Source organism: Belonocnema kinseyi, chromosome 3 (genome assembly GCF_010883055.1).
Source record: "Belonocnema kinseyi isolate 2016_QV_RU_SX_M_011 chromosome 3, B_treatae_v1, whole genome shotgun sequence".
NCBI lineage: Eukaryota > Metazoa > Arthropoda > Insecta > Hymenoptera > Cynipidae > Belonocnema > Belonocnema kinseyi.
This window is the reverse complement of record NC_046659.1, coordinates 122,678,121-122,689,822: the sequence shown is the minus strand read 5'-3', so window position 1 is coordinate 122,689,822 and position 11,702 is coordinate 122,678,121. Positions and strand designations below refer to the sequence as shown.

Here is an 11,702-nt window from a genome sequence, read left to right as displayed (position 1 = left end):
CCTCACCGCGAAAACATGTCCATCGAACGAGAATCCGTAGGAGTGGGGTTGTAAACTTTCATGAATCTTTGAAAGTTACATGATATTTTGGAAATGTTTCAAAGATTTCAATCATAAGGCGGGAATATTTATAACATTGCTAGATCAATTATTTTTCTTTCTTTCTGGTTTAAAATTCAACTATTTAGCAAAAAGTTGAATTCCTTTCTTAAAAATTACTTTTTTGGTTGAAAATTCAACTACTTTCTTAAAAATTCATTTCTTTATTTGAAGATTCGTCATTTTAGTTTTAAATTCACCTCTTTCGATAAAAATATAACTGTTTTGTTGAAAATTTGTTATTTTTGGTATAAAATTATTCTTTTAGTTAGAAAATTTATCTGCTTGGTTAAAAATTCAACTATTTGGTTACAAGTGATAATTTTTGTTCAAAAATTCGTTTTTTTTTGTAGAAAATTAATCTTCGTAGAAAATACAACTGCTATCTTAAAAATTCATTTTTTTCCATGAAAATGTAACTATTTTGATAAAAATTTATCGTATAAATTAAAAAAAAATATCTCCTTGGTCTAAAATGTAATTACTTTCTTGAAAATTTGTCTTTTTTGATAGAAAATTAATGTTTTTGGTAGAAAATTTATATGCTTGGTTAAAAATTCAACTATTCGGTCACAAGTGATAATTTTTGTTCAAAAATTCGCTTTTTTTGTAAAAAATTAATCTTCTTCGTAGAAAATGCAATTTCTTAAAAATACATTTTTTGTGTTTGAAGATTTGTCTAAGTAGAAAATTCTTTTTCGATGGAAATGCAGCTATTTTGGTGTAAATTCTTTTTTATGTTAAAAATTTTGTTATATGAGTTAAAATTGATGTCCGTGGTCGAAAATTTAATTAATTTGTTGAAAATTTGTCTTTTTTGTATAGAAAACTAATTGTTTTGGTAGAAAATTACTTTTCTTTGTACAAAATTCATCTTTTTGGTTAAAAATTTAATTTTCTTGTTAAAAATTTTTCACGAGTTAAAAATTCATCTTCTTGGTCGAAAACGTAATTACTTTGTTGAAAATTGGTCATTTTTGGGCGAAAGATTATCAATTTGGTTGAAAATTCAACTATTTAGTTTTAATTAATATAAATTTTTGCAGAAAACTAATGTTTTTGGGTTGAAAATTCCGTTTTTTTTGTATTAGTCTTTTTGACTTCTAAATTCAACATTTTTGTTGAAAATTCGACCCTTTTGGTAAAAAATTAATCTTCTTCGTAGAAAATTCATCTTTTTGGTTAGAAATGTTACTTTCTTGTTAAAAATTCATCTTCTTGGTCGAAAACGTCATTACTTTGTTGAAATTTTATCAATTTGGTTGAAAATTCCACTCTTTAGTTTTAATTAATATAATTTTTGTAGAAAATTAATATTTTTGGGTTGAAAATTCCGTTGTTCTGTATGAAATTAGTCTTTTTGACTTCAAAATTCAACATTTTTGTTGAAATATCGACCGATTTTGGTCAAAATTAATCTTCTTCGTAGAAAATTCAACCGCTTTCTTCGAAATTTGTCTTTTTTGGTATAAAGATTCGAAATTTCATTTAAAAATTCATATCTTTGAGTTGAGAATCCTATTATTTTGTATAAAATTAGTCTTTTTAGCTTGAAAATTCAACTATTGTATTCAACATTTGCTTTTTTAGGTTGAAAATTCATCTATTTTTGTAGAGATTATATATTTTTTAGTTAAAAACGCAACTACTTTGTTGTCTCTCGACTGGAATCGATTTTTGCTTATAGAATTTAGTCAATGAATTAAATTGGTACAAATTTTAACAGATCCAAATGTACAGATTTAAAAATTAATTGTAAATTAATCTTCTGGGTTCAAAATAAATTTTTTTTCGCATAAAATTCAATACTTTCACTTGAAACGTCAGAAATTAAAAGTATTTAAAACCAAATGAAATAGGTTACAGACATTAATTTCGTTCAAAAGAATAATTTATTTTAAGCGCATGTATGTTTTGTGAAACTAAAATTTTTATTTTTTATTTTTGGCAACTAAAAATATCTAAAAAAAACTAACAACTTCTTAAAACAGCATAAAAATCTATATTGAAAAAGTTAAAAAAAGTTAAAAAAAGGTAAATAAATTAATAAAATATAAACATTAAAAGTAAGTTATACAAAAGAGAAATTAAAGCTTCGAAAATCGTAATCTGATCGCATTGATTTATTTTATTATTCAAAAATACAAATATTTGTTTCAAGACTTCAAATATTAAATAGCAAGAATTCTCAAAAGTTTTACTTCCTTCAATTTCGGGATTATCATATGAAAATTCAAAACAGAAAATTTCAAAACTAATTATTTTACTCTACAATATGTTTAAGGTTTTTTTACGAATGAAAATTTATTTTGACAGATCTTATTAATCTTCTTGTTAAATTCATACTAATATACTATTAAAGTTTTCGACGATTTTCAAATAAAAAACAGACGTACCCATTTTCCCAATTGGAGGCCTATTTGCACAAGTAATGCACTTATTTCCATTTTCAGTTTTTATAAATCGTTGATCTTTATTTTTTAAATACATCCGACTTTACACTCTGTAACAAATCCTTATTCCTTCAAATGCTCCGTTTCCACAGAATCTCTTTGGCTATTTTTAATATTTTTCTAATACAAATCTCGATAGAATTACTCTTTTCATAAATATCCAAACTGCAGCCGAGTCGATCACCCACTTTCCTCAATATTACTATCTTTAATATAAGACCACACATTGTCCTATAAAAATTGAACCAACTAAATTCGGGCAAATTCTCGATTTAAATTTCAATAAAAAATCACGAATGTCAATATTTACTTATTAATATTTGATAAAAGCTAAATGATACAAAGGTGAATCGATTCGCCAAAAACTGTAATCAAAAGATTCTGTTCATCTCAAGCGATATATATTATAATGTAATAGCAAACGACTGATATTTTATACAATTAAAAATCAATGGATATATATTACAATACTTACATTGAATGCAAAAACGATTTTTGTTGCTATACTTAATACAAAACGAATGGCGTTAAGTTATATAACGGATTTATTAGTACCTATCACTTATACCTGATTGTATTAAATTTCAACTAGTAACGGTGCATTCCTTTTCCAGTACAATACTCTACCTAAGAATCTCTTAAACATTTAACGCTTTAAATATATTCTACAAAAATGATGCTGACTTCGTAGCAAAGAGATTGATTCTCAGCGAGCGGCTAATGTACAAGCTTGATATATATATATATTTTTTATAATAATAATAATGATAATAATAATAATAATAATAATAATAATAATTCAAACACTTTGTTTACCAAAATAATATATCCGTTTTATCAATTTCACGTCCTCGTTGAATGATTTTCCATCGCTACTTAATGTTACAATTATTTCCTTTGTATAATTGTGTAATTATTTATTTGTATAATTACTCTGTATTTATAAGTGTACAGCGATGCCTCTTTGTGATAATTATCAGCTATTAAAATTATAGTACAGCCTGATACTTAACAATCAATGTAAAGTTTCGATGCAAATTAATTGTTCCGCCCATCAATTATTTAAATCTACTATGTGCATACACTTGAAACTGTCTCTTGATGAAAGACCACATCACGCAGGCTCTTCTTGAGCAAAACAAATCGCATGCTCCTTTTTAATCGATACAGTAAGATTCGTTTTGCAATAATAATATTCATGTACTAGTCTGTATAATATATATGTGTGTATATATATATATATATATATTTTTTTTTTTCGTGGAGAGAAAAAGTTCACAGTATTTTATACAAAGCTCGGAGTCTTCCCTAAATTATTAGACTGGAAGCTCGTGCGCCCTGGACGAGACGACGAGACTGGAGTGTTCTTGCCCATATATTATATATACAAGTCAGAAAGCCTAGAACTTTCCTCTCGCTTTTACACAATTACAACTTTTTAGTCCGACCCATGCAAGGACGGATCCACAAAGCACAGGCTGAGATTCCATCTCGGAACGACTTGAACGGAAGTAGTACGATAATTTCTTCAAGGCAAATAAATAACCCAAAAAATGCAAACGATTTACCTCTTTCGTACGACTACAGTAGTCCAAGTACTGCCATAGTTGTGCGATTAGCGAATCTGGACAATAAACATTCTCCGATTTTCAAAGTCTTATGTCTTTGGAACTCTAGAAATTTACAAGACGTCATATTGGAATTGATGTCAAATCAATTTGCTAACCGATTGGAAACACTACAAGTTTTTTATCGAAAAAAAAAAAAATGGAAGAACTAGCCTGTAAACGAATCTGTAGTCACGAGTACTGAAGTCGAAAGGTATTTTCGTTGAGTCGCGTCATCATTCGAACAAGCAGTGTGGATTAAAATTAAAATATGTTCGGACACCGCGACCAGTCTTGCTTGTTTTTGCAGTCCCAGTACTCCCCGTTGTAAATATGGCAGAGGCTATCTGTGAAGCGGTCTTCCTGCTTCTTGAACCAGAGTGGTTCATAAGCCTCGTAGGGTAGTCCTGAGAAATTGACAGAATTAGATCAAACAACTTTTCAAAATCTAGATAGTGCTCGTTCAAAAAATACGTAACACTTTTTTCAGGGTTACTCAAATCCTGCACGAAAATTCCTTGACAATTCCAGGGGTTTTTTTGATCAGGTATCTCAAGTTTTTTCGAGGTTAAAATTTTTATAGTAAGAAGCAGTTCAAATATTTCACACCATTTAAAATAATGAACTCAGAGCAGCTCAGAGTATGTATATAGTTTTGGGAATTTGTTATAAATAATGTGTTTTTTTTCTCAGCTTCTAAGGATTTAATTAATATGTTTAATTTAGAAAGATTTGATAACTTATATTACAAGACATTCTGAAATATATTAGCATAATCGATTAATTAAATAATTAAATAATACTACAAAAAACAATTCATTTCTTGAATTTGTATCGAAAGTATCAAATAAATTAATTTCAATCACGAAAGATCAATTTTCAAACAAATAGTTGCATTTTGAACTAAAAAAAAAAATTAAACAGTGTTTGAATTTTCAATTAGAATGTTGAATCTTCAAGTGCAATAGATAAATTTTCAACACAAAATATGAATTTTTAACAAAAGAACTTAACTTTCAAGCAATTAGTTTTATTTTCAACCAAAAAGATGAATTCTCAAATGAAATGATAAAAAGTTAACTGCAATATTTGAATTTTGAATGAAAAAGATAAATTTTCAAACAAGAAGATTAACTTTCTACCAAAAAAAGACCAGTTCCTAACAAAATACATAAATTTTCAACGAAATAGTTGAATTTTCAATGAAGCCATGAATTTTTAAACTAAAATGATGAATCTTTCGACTGGAATATTTCAATTTTAAACCAAATTATGAATTTCCATCTAAAATTATGAGACTAAATGAGACTAAAATTATGAATTTTCAACCAAATTGAATTGTACAAACATTTGTAAAAAGACGATTAATTTGGACTAAAAAAAAAGGATTTTTTAACTGAAAGAAATGAATTTTCAAATAAAATGATAGAATAATCAACTGAAATAGTGGAATTTTCAACAACAAAAATGCAAATAAAACAATGGATAATTAACTAGAATATTTAAATTTTCAATGAAAAAAAATTGTACCCAAAAATTGAATTGTAAAATTTTAAGTTAAAAATATTTCATGTTTAACCAAACAGATAAATTTTCAACTAAAAATGATGAAATAATCAATTGAAATAGGAATTTATATTTTCAGTTGAAAAAATTAATTTTCAGCAAAAAAAAAAAAAACGAATTTTCAACACAATAGTTAAAGTTTCAAATGTAATAGTAAAATTTCCAGTAAAAAATTAATTTTCAGCCAAGGAAAAAACGAATTTCCAACAAAACAGCTCAGTTTTCAACCAAAGAGATAAATTTTTAATTCAAATGACGAAACTTCAACCAACAAAATTAATTTTGAACAAACGAGTTCAACTTTTAAACCAGATACTTGAATTTTCAACTGATAAGAGGCCAATTTTCCACCAAAAATAGAATGGTTAAATTATCAGAAAACAAAATTAATTTTAAATCAAAGAAATAACGAAAGTTAAACAAAATAACTAAATAAAGTAATATAAACCTAATTTTGAAGATAAAGAATCATTTTTAGTCAACTTCATATTGCAATTTAAACAACAAAAAATTAAACACGCCCCGAAAAAATGCTCTGACTTTAAAAAAAATTCCCTGAAATTTCCATGTTTTTCACTCTATTTTTTGAAAAAAGTTAATCGATTGATTTTAAACTTTTAAAATTGAAGTTTAAAAGTTTTTTCAGTTAATAAATTTGTATTAAAATGCTCAATAATTTACACGTATGAAATGGAAGCTATCATTTTCAATGCTCTGAATTGAAGTATCAAGCAAGGGATTTAATAAATTTTTAAATTATATCAATTAAAGCAGTTTTAAGCTAAAAATATTAAATATGAAACGATTCTATTTTTCATCAACTGAACAATCCTTAAATTAAAAGTTAAATTATTTTTACTTTTAATATTATGGTTAAAAATACCTTAAAATGATTCGAGATGTTATTTCAAAATATTGAAACATCTGCATCTTGTTTTACATTTTTTCAAATTTCAAATTATTTTTTACATTTTTTCCGAACTTCTAAACATCCTTAAAAATTATTCAAATTTTTCCATTTTTTTTTAATTCTGCCAAACTAATCCAATTTCCTCAAAATCTTTCACATTAATTTTTTATAAACTTGTAAATGTTTTTAAATATTCACTTAAAATTAACTTTTCAAAATAAAAAATCATTCTCAATTTTCCTAGGAAATGTTTTTTATTCTTCTGAAACCTTTCCAAATTTTCTAAAAACCTTCTACATTTTTTATTCAAAATCTGACCAAAATCTATATTTTCTTTTAAATTAGGCCGTGGGCTATTTACAGTTCAATTGTTATTTATACATAAAAATTCCACAATTGGACTTACAAAATACATTTTTTTAAACAGAAAAATCAATATTGTATTGTTCAAAGTTTAGTTTTTTTTACTTAGTTCTTAATATTGAATTTATAATTATAATTAATGATTTTAAATGAAAAGTCAGATATTTCCAAATATTAATTGCCATCTTTCGTAATTACAAAATTTCAAATTGAATAGTTTAAAAATATAATATACTAGACTGAAACAATATTTTTAATTTAATAAAAGCTTTTAATTATGAATATATTATTTTTAAGTTCTCTTAAAATTAAAATAGTTTATAAAGTTTTAATTGGACGTTAACATTTACTTAACTAATAAGACTTTCCAATGGTAATATCTTTTTTTTCGCCTACGCCATTTTTTTATTTTGATGAAATTGCGTGAATTATATGTAAAACTCAACATTATAACTATTTCCCCAATATCTTGATAAAGATTTTATTTTATTTTGCAAAAAAAAAAACTTACTTAGTGACTCATTTCTAATCCAAAGTGACCAAAACGGACTACAAGTGACTGATGTGCACTAATAATGTAACTAATGTTCATTTTAATTCAAAAGAATTAAAAGGAATTCGATAAAATTGATCAGAAATCCAGATGTATTTGAACGAATTCAAAGCAAATAAAAAAAATTAATTCTAAAAAAAATTCCAGTGAATTTAGAGGAATTCCAGGAAAATGAGAAGAATTCAATGAAATTCATACAAATTTAAGGTGAATTAAAAAAAGTGGTGAATTTTAAAAATGGAAGGAAATTAAAAAATTCGACAACATCCTAAGAATTCAAGCGAGCTTAAAAATTTTAAAGAAAATTTACACACATTAAAAAGAGTTCAACGATAATTTATAAAAATTAAGAGAATTCAAATGAGCTGAAGCAAAATTTTTAACATTCCACTGCTTTCAGTAAAATTCGAATGAATTTCGAATAAATGAAAAGAATTCAAGCGACTAATGAAATTCATAAGAATTTAAAGGAATATAATTTTTTTTATTTTAAATAAAAAAATGTACAACGAATTGAGGAAAATAGGAGTAAAAAGAATTCAGGACAAATTTTACAGAATTTAAGTGAATTGAAAAAAAAATTGTAACCCCAGAAATTAGATGCAGTTTGGGTATACAAATTCAACATAAATTACGAAAAATCAAGTAAATTACAAACAAAACAAATTTAAAAAATAAATTCATCGATTTCATTGAAATTTGGAATCAACAGAGAAAAATTCAAAAGAATTTGATGAAATGCTAAAGAATTCGAGGTGAGTTTAAAAAGCTTAAGGTTGAATGCAAAGAAACTAAAAAAAAATCCATTTAATTGAGCAGCATTGAGTGAATTTAGAAAAAATCAGGATAAATTAATAAGAATTTAGAAGAATTGTGGGAAAATAAAGGAAATAAATAGAACCAAATTTTTTACATCCAAAAAAATTGCATTGAATTGAGATTAATGGGAGTGATAGAATTGGTGAATAATAATGTGATGAAATTTTTTAAACAAAATTGAAAATCTAGAAAAGCAACCATTAAAAAAGGCGTTACGTATTTATTGAACGGTGACATATTCAATAGAATACATTTTACAATAAAAAATGTACCTTGATCGGCAGCTTTTTCAGCGTCATTTTCCCGCGCACGTCGAACAGCCCGCTGTTTTTCTTCAAGTCGAAGTTTTTCAGCGTTCGCTTCGTCCCAAAGACCATCCTCCATTAATCGCTGATCTGGTCTCATACGAGAATCGGTGGGAGCAACACCCTCCTCGGGTTCATTAAGCTGACAAGCGAGTTCGGTGAAGTAATAAAATTTCTCACAGTCAGGCCTGTAGAAACGGGTCGTAAAGAAGAAATTATTATTCACTATTTTTTGAAATACTATTTAACATTTGCTCATTTGTTTGCCAAGGTGACAATTTGGTGGACGATATCAAATTCCCGGTTTTTTTTTTAAAAGATATAAATTTTTTTACAAAAAATGGAAGTTAAACTTTGAGTTCAAAACATTAATTTTCAACAAAAAATACGGATTTTCATGAAAATACTTAAATCTTCAACCTAACTGCTAGATTTTGAACTAAAATGATAAATCTTCAATTGAAGTAGTTAAATTTTCAACAACAAAAAAAAACATTAATTTTTCCTAACAATATACTAATGAATTTTCAACTCAAATTGTTAAATCTTTAACTGGAATTGTTAAATTTTAAACCAGAAAAATGAATTTTCAACTAAAATTATGAATCTTTAAAAAGAATATTGAAATTTTTTGTCAAAAAAGGAATGTTCAATCAATCAGATGAATTTTCAACAAGAATGCTTGAGTATTCAACTGGAATAATAGATACATTTTCATTTTTAAAAAAATCAACCAAAAAAGGTACGAATTATTAACAAAATAGTTATATTTTCGGGCCAAACAAATCTTTTTTTACCCAAAGAACAAAAAAACAATTTTTCAAAATGAAATAGCTCATATCTTAGCCAAAGAAAGGAATTTTTAATTAAAATGATGAATCTTCGACCAACAAAATTAATTTTTAACAAAAAAATTTAGGTTTCAAACAATTAATTTTACTTACAACATAAAAGATGAATTTTCAACTAAAATGATAAATATTTAACTGGAATACTTGAATTTTCAACCGTAAAGAAGAATTTTTAAACTAGAAGATTAACTTGCAAAGAAAAAGATAATTTTGTACCCAACAAAAATCGATTTTTTTAACTGGAAATGATAAATTTTCAATTAAAGATGGAACAGTTACATTTTTAATCAAAGACATTCATTTTTAACCAAACTGATTAACTTTCAACTAAAATGATAAATCTACAACTAAAATAGTTGAAATTTGCACCAAAAATATAAATATAAAATACAAATTTTCAACAAAATAGTTACATTTCCAACCAGACATGAATTCTCAATTAAAATGATGATTCTTCAACCAAAAAAGAAAATAATTTTTAACAAAAGAATAGTTGAATTTTTAACTAAAAAAGAATAATGCGCAAAAAAAACAAGGTTAGAACATTTTCTATTATAATTCAGAAATATTTCTTATGAAAATACTACTTCTACTTTTAAAAAATACTAGGAAGTACTTTCTATATCTAAAATTTGGAACAGAGAACTTTAAAATTTTGACGAATTCTGACTAGGAAGAGGGATTTGTAAAAATTACTTTTTTCCTAAATTCGAACGATAATTCTTTTTAAACATTCTCGTTCCATTTAATCATCAATTCGATTATCAAACACGTAAGCGAAAAAAATCTCACAGAGCAAAAAACTGAAAAAAGTTTTTCTTTTAATGGAAAAAAATAATTTCTCTCATAAAGAAGAGATTTATTTAAAATGTAGAACATCAGACTCAAGGAAAGTTAAATTCTTTAAATTATATGATAAGCTAACTTTTCAAGTAATAAAAAACAAGTGGTAATTTCTCCGGTTTTCACAGTAAAATTTTTAAGTTTCTTAGATTAACTCAACTGCATTAAATGACAGTTGCACGTGAATAAATAAGTTCAGTAATATTAAGTATCTTAAAGTGTATTCTTAATTTCGTGTTGCAATAAAAACTCTTTGGATGCATGAGAGCAATTAATAACTAATTTGAACAAAAATAAGTTCTCTTAAGTAATAATAAATTACAATTTAATTAGGGTAAACCGGCCTCCTGTTACCGATATAGAGTTCCGAGCCGCTTATATTACTTTGAGAACGGTAACGAGAATGAGAATATTACCGACAATATATCCGAGAAACAAATTCTCCAAGAATTTATGAGAATCTCAGAATTTATTTTAATTAATAGAAAATTGCATTTTTTCGTTAACATTTCGGTTCAAAATTAAACTCTCTTTTTGAAAGTTTGTCTTTTTTATTTTAAAGTTTACATGCTTTATTAGAAATTAAACCTTTCTTTGATAAAAATTCAACCGAAAATTAAACTATTTGTTTGAAAATTTATCTTTTTGATTTAAAACTTCATCTGTTATAGAAGAAATTTCATTTTTTGTATGAAAATGCAACCTTTAGGTTAAAAATCGTTCTTCTTTGCTTGATAATTCAACTAATTTGTTTAAAACATTTGATTGAATCGCTTTGTTAAGAAATCACTTTTTTGTTATAGATTTATATCTCAAGTTGAAAATTTATCTCGTAGGTTAAAAGTTTAATTATCTTGTTGAAAATTAATCTTTTTTAATTGAAAATTTAACTACTTGGGTCAAAGTTAAACTACATGTGAAATATTTTTATTGAAGGCTTATGCCTGATTGAAAATTTAACACTTTAGTGGAAAATACTTTTTTTTTGGTTTAGAATTCATTTTTGAACAAAAAATGTAACTTTTCCATTTTTTAAGGTTGATATTTGTTAGTTAAAAATTAACATTTTTTGTTGTAAAAAATAATTTTTTAGTTTGTAATTTCTTTTTTTTTTTTAATGCATCAGTTTCGTGAAAAATTAATTTGTTGTTGAGCAGTCATATTTTTTATTTGAAAATTGAATTTTTGTCAAGAAAATTTGTCTTCTGGTTTGAAGGTTCTCTAATTTAGATTAAGGGCATGTGAAACAGCTAAATACCTATATTACCGACCACAGTTTTTCAGTTCACTGAATGTTTTTTTGAACCTAAGAACTTTTTTTGTAAATAAAATA

General features: G+C 25.4%; 1 protein-coding gene across 4 annotated transcripts in view; it reads right to left on the bottom strand.

The window, feature by feature from the left end:
• Positions 1-2,545: 2,545 nt before the first annotated feature.
• LOC117168699 (oxysterol-binding protein 1) overlaps positions 2,546-11,702 on the bottom strand; it is a 56,779-nt gene continuing 47,622 nt past the window's right edge. For 3 of the 4 annotated variants that reach the window (XM_033354386.1, XM_033354387.1, XM_033354388.1), the window contains 2 exons: positions 8,643-8,863; positions 4,424-4,566 (listed from right to left, as the gene is read on the bottom strand). In XM_033354386.1, coding sequence (XP_033210277.1) covers positions 4,424-4,566; positions 8,643-8,863 — 364 coding nt within the window. Of the gene's footprint in view, positions 4,567-8,642; positions 8,864-11,702 lie in introns of all 4 variants that reach the window. The other variant, XM_033354385.1, reaches the window with a different exon arrangement.